Source organism: Molothrus aeneus, chromosome 27 (assembly GCF_037042795.1).
Source record: "Molothrus aeneus isolate 106 chromosome 27, BPBGC_Maene_1.0, whole genome shotgun sequence".
In the NCBI taxonomy this organism is placed as follows: Eukaryota; Metazoa; Chordata; class Aves; order Passeriformes; family Icteridae; genus Molothrus; species Molothrus aeneus.
Genome location: NC_089672.1, coordinates 1231699 through 1253247, shown reverse-complemented (window position 1 = coordinate 1253247; position 21549 = coordinate 1231699). Strand labels below are relative to the sequence as shown.

General features: G+C 53.0%; 1 protein-coding gene across 1 annotated transcript in view; it reads left to right on the top strand.

Moving 5' to 3' along the window:
* The first annotated feature begins 1774 nt into the window (after window positions 1–1774).
* Window positions 1775–21549, top strand: part of TCF3 (transcription factor 3) — an 83529-nt gene continuing 63754 nt past the window's right edge. Inside the window, exons 1-2 of the mRNA XM_066566124.1 lie at window positions 1775–1849; window positions 8910–8982. Coding sequence (XP_066422221.1) covers window positions 1775–1849; window positions 8910–8982 — 148 coding nt within the window. The remainder of the gene's footprint in view (window positions 1850–8909; window positions 8983–21549) is intronic.

The following is a 21549-nucleotide window of genomic DNA, read 5'->3' as shown; positions in this document are numbered from 1 at the left end:
TCAGCCGAGCACAGCCCGCCGCGGCCCCGCGGGGGGTCCCAGAGCCCCTTCCCGGCTCGGGGGCTGCGGGAGCCGCGGGACCCAGCGCGGGGGCGGCAGCTTCGGCTTTCCAGCCCCGGCAGGGAGGGGAGGCTCGTGGGGGCCGCTTCGCCCTCCTGCGCTCCCCGGTCTGGGCGGGCCTGCCGGCCGGGACCCCCCTCCCTACGGCATGGGGGGCAGCCAACAACTTCAGCCCCGGCCCGCGGCCGTCCCGGGGCAGCCGAGCCTTTGTCCGGGCTGGGGAGGGACTCCGGGGGCGCGGACACTTCGGGGAGGGGGTCCTGGCCCGGCGCCCCGGCCCCGCGGGCTGCTTTGGGGTCAGAAAGTGTGCGTGGAATAAATAAAAATAACCCTCCCAGCCTGGCTTTGGGGCGGCCAAGGGTTTTGTTCACGTTGTCCCAGAGTGCTTCGGGGGTGCAGGGTTTGGGGGGCTGGGAAGAGATGTGCCCTCCTCCTTCCACGGCTTCTCCTGGGTCTCGTGTCCCCCAGCCCCGCTTGAGGCACCGGGACAGAAGGTTGGGAAAGTGGCTTTAAAAACACTGACCAGATGCACTGATGACACTTTGAAAAAGGCTTTTCAAAGAAAATGAAAATAAGAAAAAAAAAAAAAAAGAAAATTCCCGGGCTGTTTTTTATAGTGGTGAAGGCTTTTTACACGCTGGGCTGATTTCAGCCTTTTTTTATGAAACTTCATTGAAATGTAGTGGCTGATCCTACAAACACTTTGGATCGTGTGGAGTTTTCTTTTTTTTTTCTTTTTTTCTTCTTTTTTCTTTTTTTTTTTTTAACCTTATGATTAATGAGTTAAATTTATTGGCCAGCTGCCCTTTGTAACCATGAATGAGTTCCTAAAAAAAAGGCCAAAAAAAAAAAGGAATCTTTTATCTCATCCCAGGCCTCTCTTCCTCCCTCCCAAAGAAATATTTTTCTATCATAGCAAGCTGGCCAAAAAGATCAATCTCCCTTTTGAAAAAAAATAATCTGTAAAATTAGGAAGAATAATATTTACCTATCTTGCAAGGTTGCCTGGAGGGCTTTATTTTTGCAAAAACACTCCGAAAACAAAATTTTTTTGTTTCCAGCCCCTTTTGGGAGTGGAGAGGTTCAGTTCTCACTGAGCACGGCCTGGCTGGGCATCCCCAAACACAGCCCCTGAAAAAGCAGCTGCAGGTGCTCGGCGACCCGAAGGAAAGAGCTGTAACATCAGACTTTTTTTTTTTTCTTTTCTTTTTTTTTTTTTTTTTTTTTTTAAACAAAACTCGGCAAGGACAAGAGAGCCTCCTGCGGGGAGCAAGTGTGGGGGAAGGCGAGGGGGCGAGCTGAGCCAGACAAGCGCCTGAGTGATAACTTGCCTGAACCCTTTGATAAATGAGTTCACTCTTTTTTCCCCCCCCCCCTTTTTTTTTTTTCCTTCTTTTCCCCCCTTCATTCGCCACACGCCAGGAACAGAATTGGCCTGAACTAGTGGAATTGGCAGCAAAAAACTAACATACAAGTGTGTCTGGTCAATAGAAGGCTTGTTCCTGCCGCTGGGTGCTGTGTGAGGACTCCGACTGTGCTCTGGCCCCAGAGTTGGACGCTGCAGACACGCTCAGGGTTTTTCTTTTCTTGCCCCTCCACTCTGTCTTTTTAAAATATTCATCAATGGGGTGGGTAGTTTGCTGTAGTCATTAAAATATCTCTCTCCCCTCCCCCTCGCTTTCTGCAGGACTGCCACTGTTGAGTCTGTGGGAATATGAATCAGCAGCAGCAGAGAATGGCTGCAGTTGGGACAGACAAAGAGCTCAGTGACCTGCTGGACTTCAGTATGGTGAGTGAGCGCGGCCGGGGGCTGCGCAGCCCCGGGGCTGGGAGCTGCACAGGGGAGGAAATGTGAGCCTGTAAATTGGACATGATGGGTTTCAGATGTGCCGTGTTTGTGTGCGTGCACATGTGCTGCAACTTGTTTATTTTCAAGTTAAAGCAAAGCCTCTGCCCCTCCTCTCCCCCTCTTCCCCTCAAACGTGTGTTGTTCCCTCGCAGGGAAGGCAGAGAGGTTTCTTCTCTGGATGGGAAATTTTGGGGGAATTAACAGAGTTGTGTGTTCTCTGTTTAAATGCTCACTGGGTGACTGTTTCTGCAGCCATGCAGGGATGTAACTTCAGTAGCTGATTAATCAAGCTTTTTTCCTCTCCCTAGATCCAGACTATTAAACTTTTGCTCCCACAGGTTATTTTGTCACAGTTTGAAATGTGTCCAAGCTCTCCAGCGCATTATTTTTGCAGGAGTTGGACACTTGTGCTCCCCATGCTCTGCTCTTCTGTATCCTGGAAACCTTGAGCTGCATTTAGGAGCTGTTTATTTTCAAAGAAACAGGACCTAAGAGTTCCCCCTGAAGGGTGTGCACAGCTCGGAGGGAGGAGAAGTCCCTTTAGTCACAGCAGAGCGGGGTTAGTCCCTGGCACATCCCGCTGTGGCACTGGCAGCGCTGCTGCCTCTCCTTGGCAGGTGACTCGTGGAGGGCAGAGCTGCTGTTCAAAGGCACATAATTGTCTGTTGGGTTCCTCTGTTGTGTGCTGCACCCTCATGGCACTCCAAGCCTGTGTCTTGCTGTGGAGATAAGCAAACGTGCTGCAGAGATAGAAACAACAGCTCCAGGAGGGGGAATGGCCCTGAGAGTCACCCCAGCCTGGGTCACCCAGCCCACAGCCCTGCTGGGCTGATGTTCCTGCCCCGTGGAGGAGAAGGGACAGAAAGTGGTGGCAGAGCTAGGGTCACCTGCTGTCCTGGTGGCTGTGGCACCTGGGGGTGTGCTGAGGCTCGTCTGCTTTTCTGCATCCGCACACTGAGGTTCAGCCCTGGGAAATAAAGCTTTTTCTACAGCGGGGGGTTGTACCTGTCCTGACAGGGCTCTGTGCTGCAGGGGGCAGGGGGGTGTCTCTCAGTCCCCCAGGAGCAATTCTCCTGCAGGAGAGGCCCAGTTCTCCCAGTTTCATCCTTCTACTGGGAGGCTGGTTCTGTTAAATTGCTGGTAATGGGCTTTTCTGGCAGAATGTTTTAAAGTGGCTACAGGGACTGCAGTGATGGTATCCCTGTAAAACCAGGAATCTGTTCAGAGTTTTCTGTGGTTATTTGTCCCTCTCAGAGATCCTGCAGGTTGGCAGGAGCCCTGGGGCTTTCCATCAACTGCACTTGGAGTCAGTAACCCAGAATCTGCTCCCTGATGGGGGCTGCAGCAGCTCCTGCTTCGCTTTTTCTCTTCCTTGGAAAAAAATCAAATCCCATTCACCATTTAGAGCTTTAAAAAAACCCCAAGACCTTATTTTCCAATTTAACCAACCATCCTCATTTGCATGCCTAGAGCTGTATTCCCAGGAGGAGTCTTGACCTGGTCCCTCTGTCCACAAATGTTTCTGTCCTTGGAGGTGAATCCACACCAAAAAGGTTAAATTTGGTGTTGGATTCAACGCTCTTGCACTGCTGTAATTCTGGGAAGGACCAGAACTTATCCTGTGCTCTCCAAGGCTGGTGTGGGGGTGCTGGGGGTTGCTGCTCACAGCACCAGGGCCTGTGGATGTCATTTGCCAGCAAATGACTCGAAGATGTTCCCTGCAGGATCCGTTGGCCGATGGGCTCCGGCGCAGCCTGGACTGCAGCCAGCTCTGTTTCACAAACCCTCATCTCCACACACCCTTCTCCTCTCTTTGCATAAAGGGAATATTAACAGCTCTCCTCGAGGATGAGGAGCTGAAATGGAAAAGCTTCCTAGAGAGTAGATGGGTCTGTTGAAGAGGTGCTCCATGGTCTGCTCTCTCTGTGTCCTTGGGATACAGGATTTTTGACCACAAAGCTCGCTCTTTCAAGCGTATTTATATTTTTCTTTGAATAAACAGGAGTGGAGCATTGGTTCAGTAATCCTCTGCAGGAGAGTAGAGAGGAGGGAAAAGTAGAGATACTCAGAGCAGCTGGAAGCATTTGCTTCAGATCAGTATTTTGATTCCTTTTTTCTAGGAAAAATGTGTTCAGCCCCAGCAGTCTGTGGTCCAGCCCTGCAATGTGTTTTGCTGTGCAGGGAGGGAATTTTAAGGCCCTTAGGGGGTGGCATGGCCTGCCATGAGTTCCTGGGGTCAGTAAATGACAGGGTTGTGTGAGATGCTGAAAACTGGGCTTGCAGTCCTGAAAGAAGAGACTCATCCCTCTTTAATAAATAAATCTCTTGGGTAGATATTGAACTCCAAAGCACTCAACAAAAGCTTTGTGCCACTGTAATTTGCCAAAAAGGGTGAAAATCAAAGGAATCAGTAAGTGAGCAGGAGTCAAAGGAAAGGCCCAGTGATGGTTTGGGGTGTGCATGGCAGCACACTTGCCTCTACCCCCAGATAAATTGCCTTTTCTAATTACCCCAAAGTGCAGGTAATTTGTAAGCTTGCCTTCACCACTGCTCCCTGGCAGCAGGCCCAGATGGGCTGCCAGATCTGGAGAGGAGCTTTCGAGAAAACATCCTGCCTATAGACCCGAGTGGGCAGCTCAGCCTATTGATTAGGCTGGGCTTTGGTGGCTGCCAGGCTTTACAGCTCAGCCTATTGATTAGGCTGGGCTTTGGTGGCTGCCAGGCTTTACAGCTCAGCCTATTGATTAGGCTGGGCTTTGGTGGCTGCCAGGCTTTGCAGCTCAGCCTGATGGGCACAGCCTGTGTATGGGGGAGCTGCCCTTGGCCTCTGCTGTTGGGAGATGCTCAACCACAAGGACTTGGATATGAGGAAAAGGTTCTTCCCCCCGAGGCTGCTGGGCACTGCCCAGGCTCCCCTGGGAATGGTCCCAAGGCTGCCAGAGCTCCAGGAGCGTTTGGACAGCGCTCCCAGGGTGGAATTGTTGGGTGGCTGTGCAGGGACAGGGGCTGGACTGGGTGATCTTTGTGGGCCCCTTCCAGCTCAGGATATTCCAGGATTCTAGGACTTTTTGTAGTTACTGGTTATCCCAGGCAGTGTCTCAGCTGTGCCAGGGCTGCTGTGCAGTGGGGAGGTGCCACACAGGTGTCCTGGCTGGGCTGGGCTGCTCTGGAGGACAGGGACAGCCCAGGCAGGGGACAGGGGAGCAGAGCAGCCCTGGGGGTGTTGGTGCCACCGAGCGCCAGCCGAGCTGGGAGCGGCCGCGTGCCAGTGCCAGCCGGGGGCTCTGGCAGGAGCGAGGTGCTGTTAACAGCCATGATTATTAGCAGAGTATTAACCATCTGCTGCGGGGAGCTGCCTGGCAGAGGGGGTTTCTGGCTCGCTGCAGGGTGGGCAGGGGCTTGAGCAGTCACGCAGGACCTGCCGCTCATCGCTGCTCCCGCTGCGCCGCGGCTCCCGCGGCTCCTGCCCCGCATCCGGGGGTGGCAGCCAAAGTGCTGGCAGCAAGCAGGGCTGGAGCAGCTCCTGCTGCTCTGCTGGAGGATGCTGAGGCCGTGCCCTGCTCCGGCCAAGGCCCAGCACCTGCATTTCCATGGTAAAACTCGGAGTTCTGTTCAGAGTGAAGCAGCTGTGGAGTTTAAAGTTTGACTACACACACACAGGGGGCATTTGGGACTGTAGACAGGAAGGTCTGTCTTAAGTGAACATGTATAACATGTCCTGCTGTATGTATTTTGAGTCAAATTCCCTCTTCTCCCCAAATTAACAGCTGGATGCTTTCCATGCTGCAAAATAGATTTCGGGTTTGGAGTTCAGGCCTGAGGTTGGTTCAGCCTGGAGTTCATCAGGTGGGAGAGGAGAGAGAATGAGCACTGATTTAATTTGAAAAGAAGTGCACTTCTAGATGTGCACAATGAATGACATGCTGCTTGATGTTCCTCGTTTTTGGCAAATTCCCTTTCTTTCTTGGGGGTTGCTGTATGAAGTGTGGGGTCTCTTGCCTGTAACCTTCTCAGGGGAGGGTGCAGGCATTTAGATCTTCTCATGCTCTGGATTTGCCTCTTTTACCCAGGGGGAAATGAAGGGAGAATAAATTCTTTGGAAGGGGTGGAAATTGAGCTAGGAGGGAACGAAGAAGTTGTCACCTCTCAGGGAGGTTGGAGATAGGACTTGAAAAACCAAATACATCAACTTAAGATAGGGGATTTTACATAACCGTTCAAATCTACATTATTCAAATCTAACAAAAGCCAACTAATGACCCAATTACAACTCTTGAGAGCTCGTGCCTGGGTCCCTCAATGCCTGGGTCCCCTGGTAGGTGCCAGCTTTGGTTCATCTCCTCCCTCCCCCCAGTTTATTTTTAAAGCAGCATTTAAAAGCAGAAAGGAAATTTGCAGTGGGTGGATGAACTTTGCCTCTGAGCAACACACGCCAGCGAAGGCACTTCACGTATGACTTGTGCCGGGCTCCTCGGGGCAGCTTCAGCCCACACCACAGTGGAAAAAGAGGCTGGGAGCAAGTAAAAAGCCCAAAACGCCTCCTGTGGTTGGCAAGTGATAGGTGTGGAGGGGTAATCTGGGGTTCTCTGCTCCCCATCATCCCTCTTTGACATCATGAGGTTGTGCCAGGCCTTGGCATGGAGCTCAGGGCAAGGTTCTTCCCCCCGAGGCTGCTGGGCACTGCCCAGGCTCCCCAGGGAATGGTGCCAAGGCTGCCAGAGCTCCAGGAGCTCCCAGAGGTGTTGGGGTGGCTGTGCAGGACAGGAGCTGGGCTGATCATCCCTGAGGGTCTCTTCCAGCTCAGGATATTCCAGGATTCTTTCCTTTAGCATCTCTACTTGCCCTGCTGCAGGAAGGGGTCCATGACTCCTAAATCCCCTGGGGAGGGAGAGCAGGAAGGTGTTGCATCAGCCTCAAAATCTCTCTCCAAGCAGTTGGAGGAGGGGAGAGGTTCTCTGGGCTGTGTGGGGGTGTTTTGGGGGTGCTGGGCATTGCTGTCCTGGGGGGACACTCCTGTTCTGCACAAGCAGAAGGTGCTGGGTGCATTATGGAACAAGGCTGTTCCTTTTCTTCCTTCATGTTTGCTGCTCAAACCTTGCACTTTTCATCCTCAGCAAGTGCTGAGCAGAAATGCTCATGAAAAGAGCCAGCAGTGCCGTTTTGGGAGGGGGGGTTTGTTTGTTTGTTTGTTTGTTTGGGGTTTTTTGTTGTTTTGTTTTTTTTTTGTTTTTGTTTTTTGTGTGAGTGTGCTTTTTGCTAGTCAGTTCATGATGCATCCCTTCCCCCCTGCTCGCACATGCAGACCTGCCCCTTGCCACTTGGCAAAAAGGGAGTTTGATCTCAATCTTCCCTACCTTGAGAAGAGGGAGTGAGCGCAGGCAGGGTGGGATCAGCCACCTAAGTTCAATTTTCAGCACGATTGGAGATGTTTGCAGAGCCCCCCTGCAAGGGGGAGGGGATGCAGGGAAGCCCTGCAGCAGTGCAGAGGAGGGTGAGCTGCAATCTTTGGGGTTTGTTTTTATTTTCTAGCCCAACTTCCTGAGGAAACAAAGCTCATCCGATGGTGGGGCTGCTGGGCCACCCCAAACACCTCGGGGTGAGCAGCAGCCTCGGGGCACATCTGAGGGGGCCAGGGGGCTGTGTGCAGGCAGGTGAGGGCAGGTGTGTGCAGGCAGCTGGGATGAACACTAAACACTGTTTACACCTTCATTTAAATCTGTGTATAAAACATCTACACCCTGCACATGCATATATATGATCCCAAATTTGTGCTCTTTATGAATGGCAGTTGGTTCCTTAACTGCTCTCTTTGCATCTTTACCACATTTAACTGTTTTTTGTTGGTTTTTTTTTTTTTTTCTCCTTCCCAGCATTTGTGAAAACAAAGCTGGGCAGACGGTTCTGTACAAAGGAATGTTTCTGACCACAGCCAGACATCAGCTATGTCAGGGCATGAAACGTTGCCTTTCTGTAGGCTCTTGTGCCATTACATTGTTTAATCTTCAAAGCATTAAACTTTTGAGTTATTCAGACATTACAAAGCTAAAAATAATAAAAATTCAAATGACTTGGTGGTGAAAGTATCTTGAGTAGAAAAAGGATATTAAAATGTTAATTCACTAAGCGTTTTCCCACCAGTTGTTTTATTGGCTGGAGCTCCATTTGTGTGCAGGAGAATTAGTTTTCTTTTCTGCTGCACGCAGGTGCATGTAAATTATTAAATAGCAGCCTCTGAAACTCTCCCAACTTTTATTAAAAATATTTATACAGGTTAGGTGACGAGGTGTGTTTTTGAGGAAGCTCCTGGCAGGAGAGGCTCAGTTGTGATAATGAAGCTGTAGTGATAGAGCAAACAAGTCCCCAGAGTGACTAATTCTGTGAAATATATTAATTTTTTAAATCCTGAGTAACTGTATTTGCCCTTGGAGCAGCTTCCTCTCCCCAGGCCCCAGGTCTGTGTCAGGTCCTGGTGCTGCTGAAGCCCCTAAAGCAGCAGGGTGGGAGCTGCTCCATGAGGATGGGGGCTCATCTGTGAGCCCTTGTCCTGCCCAGGCACTGCATGTGGCTGGAGGTGTGGGATGGGACCAGGACTCCTGTGGGAGCTGGGATAGTGAGGGATAAAACAGCTTTGCTGTCATTATCCTGCTGGCCTTTTATCAATGGAGTCGGCCTTTCCCCAGGGCTCACCTGTAGCCAGGGTGAGCAGCTTTGGCATGGAATGTTGGTTTGGAGCACGGCAGGGATGCTCCCTGGCTGGTCTCCAGCTGCCCCTGCAGAAGCAGGGGTTGTACACGAGGGAATGTGTGTGAGAGCAGGGCTGGGCCTCCCTCCTGCCCCTCTTGAGCGATGGAGCAGGGACGCCAGGAAAGGTTTTTGCATCAATAATGGGCTGCCTTCCCCCTCCCCTCCCCCAGTGTGACCCCTTTGCAGCAGCACAGTAAAACCAACATACTGAAATCTCTTTTCTCTTCCCTTCTCTCTCATCTCCTTGTTTTTCTAGATGTTTCCCTTGCCAGTGGCTAATGGAAAAAACAGACCCACGACCCTTGCGAGCACTCAGTTTGGAGGATCAGGTACTGTCATCTTGTTTTTCCCCTTATACCATAATGTTTCTTGCAATAAATTTGTGTTTGGTTCCAGAGACACCATAGAGGAGGGTGTTCTGTGTTTTGGTGATGTATTTTTCGGGTGGTGCTCTGCTGCTGTTTCTCTGGATGGTTTCCTTGTTGCTCCATGTGTCTCTGGGTGGGCAAAGCTGCTCTTGCTGAGCTGTCTCCCATTAAGATGTTGCTGCCTGAGCTGGAGGTTGTTGTCCCACTGCTCCAGGAGCCTGGGAGCAGACAGGGCTGCTCTCTAAGCTGCTTAGATGTGTCTGCACTGCCCTGGAAGACTTTTGCTGTTCCCTTTTGAAGATGGGTGGTGGTGGCTCATTCCTGGCACACTCTGGGGATCTGCTCCATGCAGCCCCTGCAGCAGCTCGCTGCTGTTGGGTGGGATCTCAGCATTCCCAAAGGGATCTTGCAAAGCCTTCCAGGGTGCCAAGAGGGGAGCAGGGATACCAGCATCCAAGGGCTTTGGGAGCAGGGCAGTGGGGAGGAGTGGGCTGGAGAAGTGGCTGCAATTGGAGGCTGAAAATGTGCTGGTTGGTTTGAGGCTCAGGGGAAGGATTGCTGGACAGTGCTGGGCCAGGGTTTTAATGCCCAGGGAAGCTGCTCTGTGCAGGGCTCACACAGCCCCTGGCACGAGGGAAGTTCAGCTAATCTGCCCTCCTTGCTGAATACTTTGTGGATGGTTAAACTTGACCTTCCCTGTGCAGGGAAACTCCTGGCTGTGCTGTGACACTGGGAGCATCCCAGAGACTGGGCTGGGATTTCTGGAGAGCAGCTTTGATGCCCCAGTGGGGCACTGGGAACCTGCAGCAGCAGGGTGGGAGCTCTGCCCTGCCTTGCCCTCCTGCTCCTGCCCTCCTGGAGCAGGCAAATGTGATGCTCTCCAACTGAGCTGTTTAGCTGCGTGTCAAGATGGTTTTGAGCAAACACTTTGGCAGGGAGGGAAGCTGTTGAGTGGGTGCTGGAGGAAATTGGAGGGGAGAAAACTCTCGGGTTAGCCCAGATGGAAGCTGATCTCTTCAGCGAGTGTTCCTTGTGTGCCTTCTGCTGTTAAAATAATCCACAAAAGACGTGCTGCACACTGGGGGGAGTAGAGCAGAGCAGGAGCTCCCATTAACCCTTTTCCTGCTCAGAGCCTGCCTTGGCTGCCAGCTCCGTGGTGCTGGCCAGGAGCAGAGCCTGGAGCAGGGCCCTGCAGCACAGCCAGACCCCCTCCAGCCCAAACGACACCAAATCTTTGATTCTCCCCCCACCCCTTCTTTTCTTTCGGGTGAGTGAAAGGTAATGTTGACACCACCCTTCCTCTGGGCTGCTGCTCTCTGGGCCTGACTGGGAGCAGTTCATAAAAACAGAGCACTGGTGTTATACAACTGCACTGAGGGACATTGCACAACCCCTGCTGTCCCAGCCTCGGACACAGCAGAGGCTCCCTCATCCTGCTGTGGGCATCCTGCCTTGGGAATGCAGCTCAGGGCTGGGTGTAGGGAAAGAGCTTTGCTCCAGCAGCAGATTTATCCCTTGGTCAGCCATCCTTGGTATCACCTGGAGTTCAGGGGACAAATTTCATTTAAGTGTCAGCTTTGGGACTTCTTCCTGCTCCTGCATCTTTGGCTTTTTGCTGGTGGGTGAATAACTGCAGTATGACATCAGCGAGCTGTGCCATGCAGAAGGCTGTGCCCTGCCTGTTAGAAGGATCCAAGGTGCCTAAACAAGGCCCTAGAAAATGGCAAGAGGTTGTTCTCAGAAATTGTTGCTTTGTTGGTTTAGCTTTATTCACAGATGCAATCAGGTACTAGTTAGAATTGCAGAATCATGGAAGGCTTTGGGTTGGAAAGGGACCTTAAAGCTCATCTTTTTCCATCTCCTGCCATGGGCAGGGACATCTTCCACTAAACCAGGCTGCTCCAAGCCCCTTCCAACCTGCCCTTGGTCATCCCCCAGAGTAGTTCATCCCCAAGACACAGGCAGTCATCCAGCTCAAAATTTGATTTGAAGTCATCATTAACCTTGATGTGGTCACAGGGTGGAGAACAAAGGTCTGGGGGAGCAGAGCACCTCACAGCCACACCATAACCTGGACCTGGAGGTGACCACCCTAGATCTTGCCATGCAGGAAGGCCTGGGCTTCTTCTTTAATGTGCCACATGTGTTCCAAGCACTTCTCAGCCAGGGGCCTGGACCAGCAGTGAAGGCAGTGCAGCATTTCCCCTCTGCCTGCAAAGAAGAAGCAAACACTGATTTGTCTGAGTCTTAGCTTGGTGCTGTGCACCACAGCACCAGGATCTCTTTATTTGGGCTTGTTGTGGTAACCTTAAGATAACAAACTGATGTTGTCTTGTGTGCCAAGAAATAATGGTGTTTTATCCTTCCCCCAGGATGGGAGCCAGTCCCTGGGTTGGTGTAATTGGGTTGGACATGGGAATTCATGATCTCTTCCCATCTCAATGTGGAAATGCTGGGGCAATGTGCAGCTTTTATTCTTTTTCCCCTCCAAAAGAGCTGTTATCTCCAGGCTCTTTTCTCCCCAGGGAAGTGAGGAGGGAAGGAGGGAAGGGAGCAAAGCACTGACTGATCAGTCCTGGCCAAAATGAGATTTTTGCTTCCAAAGCCCAGCTGGTAAGTAAAGGAACGGAAGCATTTGAAACAGGCAATCCCAGTGATAAAATTGTCCCAAATTCAAATCCTTTTCAAATTCAACATTTCTTTACCAGAAGTGTTGTTAACCATTGCCTGCCCAGAGCAGGAATGGAATCACCCTCCCTGGAAGTGCTGAGAACAGGTGTTGATGTGGCACTTGAGGACATGCTTTAGTGGTGAACATGGTGCTGGGCTGACAATTGCACTTGAACATCCTAAAGATCTTTTCCAACCTTAACAATTCCATGTTTCTAATAACTGCCCTGGCCAAGCTGCTGGTGGCTCCTTTACCAAGGGAACCCCTTTTTCTCCCTGGGACCAGAAAAATTCAAAGTTTTTATGCATACCCTCCAGCTTTGACATCCCTTTGCTTTCCTATTTACCTCCTGCTTTTATTTTAAGCCCTGCCACTGTTTCCCTCATTTCTGTCCTCAAATGCTCCGGGGAGGAACTGGTTTTGCTCCCCCGCCGCATGGACAATTCAGCACCTCCGCTTTGCCTTTTCTTGGCAAGGAGAGACCCAACAATTGCCACAAGGATGGAGCTGACGTCACCCAGCCTGTGGCTGCAGCATTTATAGCACATATAGGTCACCGCGGGAAGTTGGTCTTCCTGGGGCTGGGAGCTGCAGCCAGTGTTTGCCAGCATGGGCTGTTTTCTGCTGGGCTTTTATGTTAGCCAGGGTGCTCAGCCCAGGCCTCTAAGGGGTTCACCTTCCCTTCCCCAAAGTGTGTTTGTTACTTGCAGTAGCAAAACATCTCAAAGCGTGTCCCCCGTCGTATCATAGTTCATAAATGACTAATCTGAGCTGCAGCAAGCTCCCTCCCAGTGCTTCATCGAGCCCTGCCTCAAGCAGGAAACCACTGGGGCTGAATTTCACATGGAAATGACCATTTTAATTGACATCGAGGCAGTGGGAGTGGCTGGAGGCAGCAGAGTTGTGCTGTGGCCTCGTGGCTGCTGAGTTTTCGGCAGGGTTGGTGCGTGCCGGCTGCGCCTTTGCTCCAGCAAAGGGGTTTGGGCTCTGCAGAGCAGGGAAATAAACCCAAGGCATGTGCTTGTGTGTGAGGGAAAGCATCTCCTGGAGCAGCAGACGAGCAGCACTTCCACCTGTGGATAGTGTGGGGGGTGTGCAACCATCTCCCTTCCCATCCCAAATGTTGTGGAGTGCCAGGACTGCGTCCTCATGGGACGGGAGCCATGGGGTCTCCTGCTGACAAATTATTCTGCTCTCAACAAGAAAAACCTCTGTTAATTTTTGTTTTTCTTTCCCTCCCTTTTAAAATAAGCGAATTCAGCATTAATGCCTTTTTCTTCATGCTTTGTGCCAAAGTGGGTTGGGCTCTTTGCTTGGGCTCTGGGGTGGGTTTGGGAGGCAGAGTCCCCTCCTGGCCCATGCTGTGATTCCCACCCCCAAAATTCGTTGGGTGCTTCCTTGCTCGTGAGCTGAGGCTCCCTGTGAGGGAATTGCTTTGATCAGGGGAAGTTCATCAAGTCCATTTGAAGCTGGTGGAGCAGGGAGTTTTTCAAAGGCTTACAAGCTGGTGCATGTAACAAATTTTAAGTTATAGTCTGGTGAACAAAGCAAATGGATTCTCCCTGGAGGGAGGCGAGCCCGGATCCCCTTTGAAACTCTCTTTAAACAGTGCACAAACTCAGATACCTGTGGCAACAGCACCGAGAGTCATAAATTCTATGAAAGCTGGGGTTGTCTCTTTAATTGGTGCTATGGGGGAGCTGTTTGAAGGTTTAATTATTTTGAGTGTACAGGCAGCCCTGCGTTGGGAAGCACTGAGCAGGATGGGCAGGGTCTGGTACAGCAGGATGGTGCTGGGCTCCCCTCTGCCCCTGGAGCTGGGTGGTTTGCAGGGACACCACGGCAGGCAGGGCTGGGAAGAGCCAAGCACAGCGTTTCTGTCACCATGCTGTCAGCAGTCGAGTCCCAGGCTGCAGAAACCCATTTGCAACTGTTTTCCATAGTGAGGAAAGCAGGAGCTTTTATTAGCAAGGCTGTATCACGTTTTCCTACTAACTGCCTCGAGTTCCCACATGTTTTGCTTATGCTGAAGTGGGAGTGCTGGGCTCTCTTGCTATTTTGATGGATGATGAAAGGCAGACATGAGGTGTGCAATATGGGACTCGATATTTAGAACTGGCACTTCCCCTTCAAGTTTGGGATCCGGGCTGCGTGTTTTTGTGGTGTGCCCATGCAAACTGTCACCAAACACACCAAACACAAAGCCACCACAACACAAAAAGGCAAAGCAGGAAAATTCACTTGCCAGGCTGTTGGTGTGACCATTTGTTTCCAAGTAAATGTTATTGTTTAGCCATTATCAACTGAAATCAAAGGAGAGCTGGGAGTGTTCACCTGGAGAAGAGGAGGATCCAGGGAGAGCTCAGAGCCCCTGGCAGGGCCTGAAGGGGCTCCAGGAGAGCTGCAGAGGGACTGGGGACAAGGCCTGCAGGGACAGGAGCCAGGCAATGGCTCCCAGTGCCAGAGGGCAGGGCTGGATGGGATCTTGGCAATCAGGAATTGTTCCCTGGCAGGGTGGGCAGGCCCTGGCACAGGGTGCCCAGAGCAGCTGGGGCTGCCCCTGCATCCCTGGCAGTGCCCAAGGCCAGGCTGGACAGGGCCGGGAGCAGCCTGGGACAGTAGAAGGTGAACCTGGCCACAGCAGGTGTTTGGAAGGAGAGGAGCTTTAAGGTCTCTTCCAACCCAAAAACCATTCTGGGATTCCATGGAAAATCCTTGCCATGGCCAGGTCCAGCTTGCTCATTCCTCCAAGTACAGTCCCTGCCACCCCTGCTGTCCACAGTGCTGGAGCCTTTCCATTGCTGCTGCTGGGATGCAGGAGGATGCTCCAGCCATGGCAGGGACACACCTGTGTGCTGCTAACAAAGCCTGGGCACTCTCAGTGAGTTCATCTCCTCTGTGCCAGTCAGGCTTTCTGCTTTGGTTTTGTCTTTGCCCTTGGGAAGCTCCTGTTCTCCTCCCTCTCCCCTTTCTGCTCCCTGTTTTTCCCATGGGGCACATCCCATTTACCAGGATATGGAAAGCAAGGTCTGGAAGAAAAGAGTTGGAGGGCCCAAAAGCTGGGGGCAGGAAACAACATGTTTGGGCAACAAATATCAGGGGGAGGTCTTCACGCCTGTGTGCCTTAATGCAGGGTCACACCCCAGCTCTGATCCTCCTGTCCTGGGCTGCATGTTCCTGCTCCCAGAGGCTTCTCCTGGGCCCTTGCAGTGATGTTGAAACACAATCCCAGAATGATTTGGACCCATCTCATTCCATCTCCTGCCATGGGCAGGGGCACCTTCCACTATCCCAGGTTGCTCCAAGCCTTGTCCAGCCTGGCTTGAAATATGAAGGGCTCTCTCTTTCTTGTGGTTAATTGCTTCCCCTTGAATTTTATTTCACTCTTGGGACTGAGTGTGTCCTGTCCTGCCAGAGGGCAGCTGGTTTCTAATGGACACATGAGGAGCAAGTCTGGGAAGAGCAGGGACATGGTGACAGTGCTGTGGGGATGCTCTGGCAGCAGCTCAGGGCTCCTCTAGCAGCTGGGGAGAGGCAAATATAACCCAGTGCCTGTCTCCCAGTGTGTTTAACTTGAGGGGTGAAGGGTGCATGCCTTCAAGGGAAGGTTTTGGGGGGTTCTTTGGGGTTTTTTTTGTTCGTCTCCCACCTTGAGAAGAATTCTCCTGACTGGATTTAAGATCTTTTAACTGTGAAAGAGTACAGAGAATGCTGGGTGTGCCAGAGCCAAAGCTGTACTGAGATAAGTGACAGCTTTTGTTTAGAAACTGCCAGTTTGCCACAGACCTTGTTTAAGCACAGTTTTAACTTTGCCAGAATTGCTGAGGCAGTGCAGGGCTCTCTTCCCAGCAGAGCTCTTTCCTCCTCCCATGGATGAGGCAGTTCCAGGCTGTGAGGCTCAAGGGGCTCTGATGGGATCAGTGTGTGTTGTGTAAAAATCTGAGGGGCTGAGGGGAAGCTGGGCTTGGTGTGCACCCTCTGAAAGAACAGGTACAAGCTCCAGCACTGCCCTGGCTTTAATGAGAGAGCAGTAATTAGTAACTTCAGCTTTGATATTGGGAAGAAATTCTGCCCTGGCAGGGTGGGCAGGCCCTGGCACAGGGTGCCCAGAGCAGCTGGGGCTGCCCCTGGAGCCCTGGCAGTGCCCAAGGCCAGGCTGGACAGGGCTGGGAGCAGCCTGGGACAGTGGGAGGTGTCCCTGCCATGGCAGGGGTGGCTCTGGGTGGGTTTTAAGGTCTCTTCTAATCCAAACCATTCTGGGATTCTGTGAATTCCCTCTGCCTTGTTCCTCAGGGCTCTCCTGTCCATTCTGAGCTCTTAGATGGTCTCTGGGGGCAGGACTCAGGGGTTTGGTGCAGCTCTGCCTGAGCTCACCTCCAGTCCTGCCCCAACCCAGGGCTGCCTGAGCAGCACACGTTGGCTCAGCCTTCCAGCTCCAGGCCTCCATGCTCCTTGTGCCCTTTCCAAAGGGGAGAGATGGCTTTGGAAGGGGCCCAGCAGGTCTGGCAAGTGTTGCTGCTGGACCTGGCTGCTGCTAATTTGCAATTCCTCATGCCCTGTGGGGTGCCCTGCTGCAGCACGTGTCCCACGTGTGACCAGCTCCTCAGCCTGGTGCATCTCCATTGTTAATGGTGGTGTGCAGTGACACTCAAACTGCAATTATTAGTAGTATTTTTAATTAGAGGCAACAAATGGGTGTTTCAGGGGGTGGATTTCATGCAAAGTGCTGTTTTGTTACTCTGGAGGGCCTCATCTCTCACCTGGCACTACATTCCCAGTGAACACAGCTGAAGGACACTGTGTTGTACCTGACTCCTGACTGTTGTCTCTGGTGTCTTGGTGGCCTGGAGAGGATCCTCTTCACTCCTGCCCAGCCTGTGCTCCCTGCTCTGGGTGCAGGATTCACTCAGGGCCATTTCCATCATGGAAAGGGCTGAGCCCAGGGGAGCCAGTGGTGGATGTAGGGACAATAGAGCTGTCTCAGGGATGTCACAACGTTTACCTACATCAGGTGGAGAGGAGGCCACAGAGATGCTGCAAGGGCTGGAGCCCCTCTGCTCTGGAGCCAGCCTGGCACAGCTGGGGCTGCTCACCTGGACAAGAGAAGGCTCCAGGGACACCCCAGAGCCCTTGGCAGGGCCTGAAGGGGCTCCAGGAGAGCTGCAGAGGGACTGGGGACAAGGCCTGCAGGGACAGGAGCCAGGCAATGGCTCCCAGTGCCAGAGGGCAGGGCTGGATGGGATCTTGGCAATCAGGAATTGTTCCCTGGCAGGGTGGGCAGGCCCTGGCACAGGGTGCCCAGAGCAGCTGGGGCTGCCCCTGGATCCCTGGCAGTGCCCAAGGCCAGGCTGGACAGGGCTGGGAGCAGCCTGGGACAGTGGGAGGTGTCCCTGCCATGGCAAGGGTGGGAATGAGCTTTAAGGTCCCTTCCAGCTCTCATCACTCTGTGGTTCTGTCTGCCTGTTAGATTCCATCTGTCTGGGTTGGGATATCCTGCCCTCTTTGAGCACCTCCAACAGCTGGGAGTGGGGACACTGAATTGCCCCCACCAGTCCCTGTGTGGCCAGGACCAGGGACCTGGGCAGTGCCAGGACCAGGTGCTGTTGTTTCCCTGGCACATCCCAAGCCCAGCTGGATCCTTGCAGCAGCCTCAGTCTGATGAGCCTGGGAATGGCAATGATCCTCTGGGTGCCCCTTCTCCCCAGGGCAGGCACAGGGGCAGGGGCTGAGCTCTGCTCTGGGACAGGGACAGGAGCCCAGCAAGGGCTGGAGCTGGGCCAGGCCTTGGCATGGAGCTCAGGGCAAGGTTCTTCCCCCCGAGGCTGCTGGGCACTGCCCAGGCTCCCCAGGGAATGGTGCCAAGGCTGCCAGAGCTCCAGGAGCTCCCAGGGCTGCTCAGGGTGGGGTTCTTGGGGTGGCTGGGCAGGGATGGGGCTGGGATCAATGATCCCTGAGGGTCCCTTCCAGCTCAGGATATTCCAGGATTCTGTGATTTCCAGCCAGTGGCAGCTCCCACACCCTCAAAGCCCTGGGATGATGAGTTGGCCTCACTGCAGGTGCCTGGTGCTGCTGGAGGAGGGGTTGCATTTTAGGAAATCTGGGCTCTTTCAGGGGCTGGTGGCTTTCCCTGTGCTTGGGCAGTGCCTGGTCCCCTCCAAGCTGAGCCCATCCTGTGCAAACCTCAGAGCCCCCTCTGCCAGGAGGTCCCCAAGTACCTGGCAAGCTTTGATTAGCACATTAGCTTAAACAAATTGAGTTATTCACCCAGGGAGGGAAGAGGTGCTGCACTCCTTCAGTGGTGACTTAGAGTTTAATTAATTTTGTTACCAAATGAGGCATGAAATACAGTTTGAAATACATTGTGGTGCTGAACGTGTAATTGTACAGGGGCCTGGGAGCACGGCTGAGGATTGGGGATCACCTGAGGCAAGCCAGGCACGGAGCTCTCGTGGCCCCAAAACGGGGCTGTGTGACAGCAGAGAGCCCATCTGGGGGACAGACAGACAGACAGAACCTTCATAATGCTCCCCAGTGGGGACCAGGCCAACCCCCCATCACAGCAAAGATGTCATTGTGCCCACAGGTGTGGCACTGTTTGGGTTTTTCTGCCAGAGGAGCCAACTCCTGGGCAGGATTCAGAGTGGTGGCAGTGTCCCCAGGTGTGTCCCCAGGAGCAGCCACTGTGGCCATGCTGCCTTTGCCATCCAAACAGGGATTTGCCTTGGCTTTGGGTGAGGATGGAGGGTGGGGGTTTTGCCAGTGGATTGCAGAGATCCTGGCCTGTCTGGCCCTGTCTTGCAGGGTGGAAGTACATCTGAATAAACATCAGAAAGGGAAAATCTGAGCCATGAGAGGAGATTTCTTGTTCAGCTTTTGAGGGTTTCTGCAGTGGCTGTTTAGATGCTCTTCTCCCTGCCCTGATTAATGTTTCTGGAGGGAAGTTGCCTCCAGTGCCTCACTCCCCCAGTAAAGAAGGGAAAGAGGCAGTCCAGGACATCTGCCCTCATTTTTTAATCCTGAATTTTTCAATTAACCCACCAGGTAGGCCCAGCTCCAAAGCCAGCAGGGAGAAAAATCTAAAAAACACTGTCCATCTGCCTGTGAAACCTGGGAAGCACATCCCCACCTCCAAAGTGACCTCAGGCAATGTCTTCCTCTAAATTTAGCTGGGGATTGCGTCAGGAGTAAGAAGGAGGTGAAGTTAATGTGGCATAAGCTTTTTCTAGCAGGGGAGTTTGCCTGGTTAGACAGGGACTGAAAATAAATAAATGAGCTTCATATCAGAGCCTCTGGGGCCAAGGCTGGGAGGGAGGGCAGCCTCCAGCACGCAGGGACATGAGGAGGTGGCTTTTTTGGGACCAAGCAGGGCAAGGGACAGTCATCTATAAGCCTTGACTTGTCCTGGCTGGGAATAGCCCTGCAGGAGAGTGGGTGGGCACTGGATGTGGCCAGCAAGCTCTGGGGTCACCTCTGGTGGTGGCACCTGCCTGTCCTGGGGCAGGTTTTCTGGTGGCTGCTGGGCACTGCTCAAAGCAGAGCTGTTCCTCCCCTTCTTAGGGAGTTCTGGACCATCTTCTGCCCATCATTGCTGCATCCCTGGCCCCTGGGGTGAGGACTTGGTAACATTTTCCCCCCCCCTCCAAAAGCCCTCTCAGATGTGTGTGTGTGTGGCACCTGGGGACAACCTGACCTGGAAGAAGCCAAAATCCTCCAGGAAAAGCCTTGGGGTCACTGGTGTTGCCAAGCCCCTCTCTTACCTTTGTGCCTCATCCTTGCCAAGCTGGGGGGACAAATCTCACTTTTGACAAGTGACAAAACCCATCCTGGTGGCGGTGAGTGCGTGACCTTCCCTGAGAGCGGGGGTGGCCTGGGCCCCTTCTGCTTTCTGGGACATTTTATTCTGCAGTGATGTGGTCTCCCTTGCAAAGGCTCCTCCTGCCCTGTTAACATTGTTATACAAAGCAGCAGTTTGCCATCTAATTAGGAAAAATACGCACTAACCTCTACCATATGTTGCTCTCCTCCTCGGATTTGCATTTGAAAGTCCAGCTGAATTTCAATGTGAAACTGGATTTTATCCAAATGATGAATGGCCCAAAAAGCTGTGGGAAGGTGGATGTGCCTCCCCATCACATATGGTTGGTTGGGGTTTTTTTTGTCCTTTTTGAAGAAAAATTTTAAGGCAGGGTTCCTTCATTTCTTGTCCCATGGTTCAAAGTGTTCACACCTTTCCTCCCAAACTGGATTTGTCTGGCTGGGTGGTCATTGCAAGGCCTGTGAGGTGCTGGAGCTCCAGCCCCATGAGGGAGAGGGATTAGATTTGCTTTTAACAACTCATTTTTGGTGGCAGCTCCACTCCTGGCTGTGTCCTGGGCTGAGCCCCCAGCGTGGGCAGCAGGGGAGGGGGGGATTCTGCCCCTGTGCCCCTGTGCTCAGGTGAGACCCCACCTGCAGAGCTGCCCCAGCCCTGGGCACCAGCAGCAGGAGGACGTGGAGCTGCTGGAGCCAGGCCAGAGGAGGCACGGAGATGCTGCAAGGGCTGGAGCCCCTCTGCTCTGGAGCCAGCCTGGCACAGCTGGGGGTGCTCACCTGGACAAGAGAAGGCTCCAGGGACACCCCAGAGCCCCTGGCAGGGCCTGAAGGGGCTCCAGGAGAGCTGCAGAGGGACTGGGGACAAGGCCTGCAGGGACAGGAGCCAGGCAATGGCTCCCAGTGCCAGAGGGCAGGGCTGGATGGGATCTTGGCAATCAGGAATTGTTCCCTGGCAGGGTGGGCAGGCCCTGGCACAGGGTGCCCAGAGCAGCCGGGGCTGCCCCTGCATCCCTGGCAGTGCCCAAGGCCAGGCTGGACAGGGCTGGGAGCAGCCTGGGACAGTGGGAGCTGTCCCTGCCATGGCAGGGGTGGCTCTGGGTGGCTTTGAGGTCTCTTTCAGCCCAAACCAGGTGGGATTCAGTGCATTTTCCCAGCCCATTCAGGTGGGTTTGTGCAGGAGCCCCTCGTGTTGCTCCTGCTGCTCCCTGCAGGGGCTCTGGCTGCAGCCAGGCTGGGGATTGAAGCTTTTTGGTTTTTCACTTCAGCTGGAGCAGTGGCTGCTCCAAGCCCCTTCCCACACAGGGCCCTGCTTGGGCAGTGCTCCCCAGGTACCCAGGAACAGGAGCAGGGCTTTGGGAGCCAGAGGATTGCTGAGCCAACTCTGCACATCCCCACAGTCCCTCTGCGCTGCCTGGACTTCCCCCTTGGCTCGAGGCTGGATTTTTCCCCTTGGCTGAGGTCTGTTTAAGCTGAGTTAAGCTCTGTGACAAGCTCAGCGTTACGTTGCTGAGCTGGGTGTGCTCACATGGCTCTTACTGACCTTTTACCTCACCTACCTGGCAGAAAGAGCTCTTAAAAATCACATCACATCCTGATTATTTCACATCCTCCATGAGTCTGTCATCAGAGAGTGTCTTGGGTGCCGGGCTGGCCATGGTGCTCACAGGGGGAGCTGCTTGCTTTGGGTTTCTGACTTTTGTTCTCCTTTCTCTTCACTCCTTGGAGATCAATTCAATTTTTAAGACAGTTTTTCTTGGGGTTTTTTGTTGTGTTAATGCAGCTGAACTAATATGATTACATTTCCAGATTTGGGTAATGGAATAACAAGTCAGGAAGCTTTTTTTTTTTTTTTTTTTAAAGAAAGGAGAACTTATGTCACTTCCAAGTCTCCAGTTGGGAAGCCCTTTCCCTTTATCAGTTACTCAGAAAGGTTGGGGGATCTCCGTCCCTGGGAGTTTCCAAGGCCAGGTTGGACAGGGCTTGGAGCACCCAGGGATAGTGGAAGGGGTGAAATGAGATGGGCTTTGAAGTCTCTTTCCACCCAA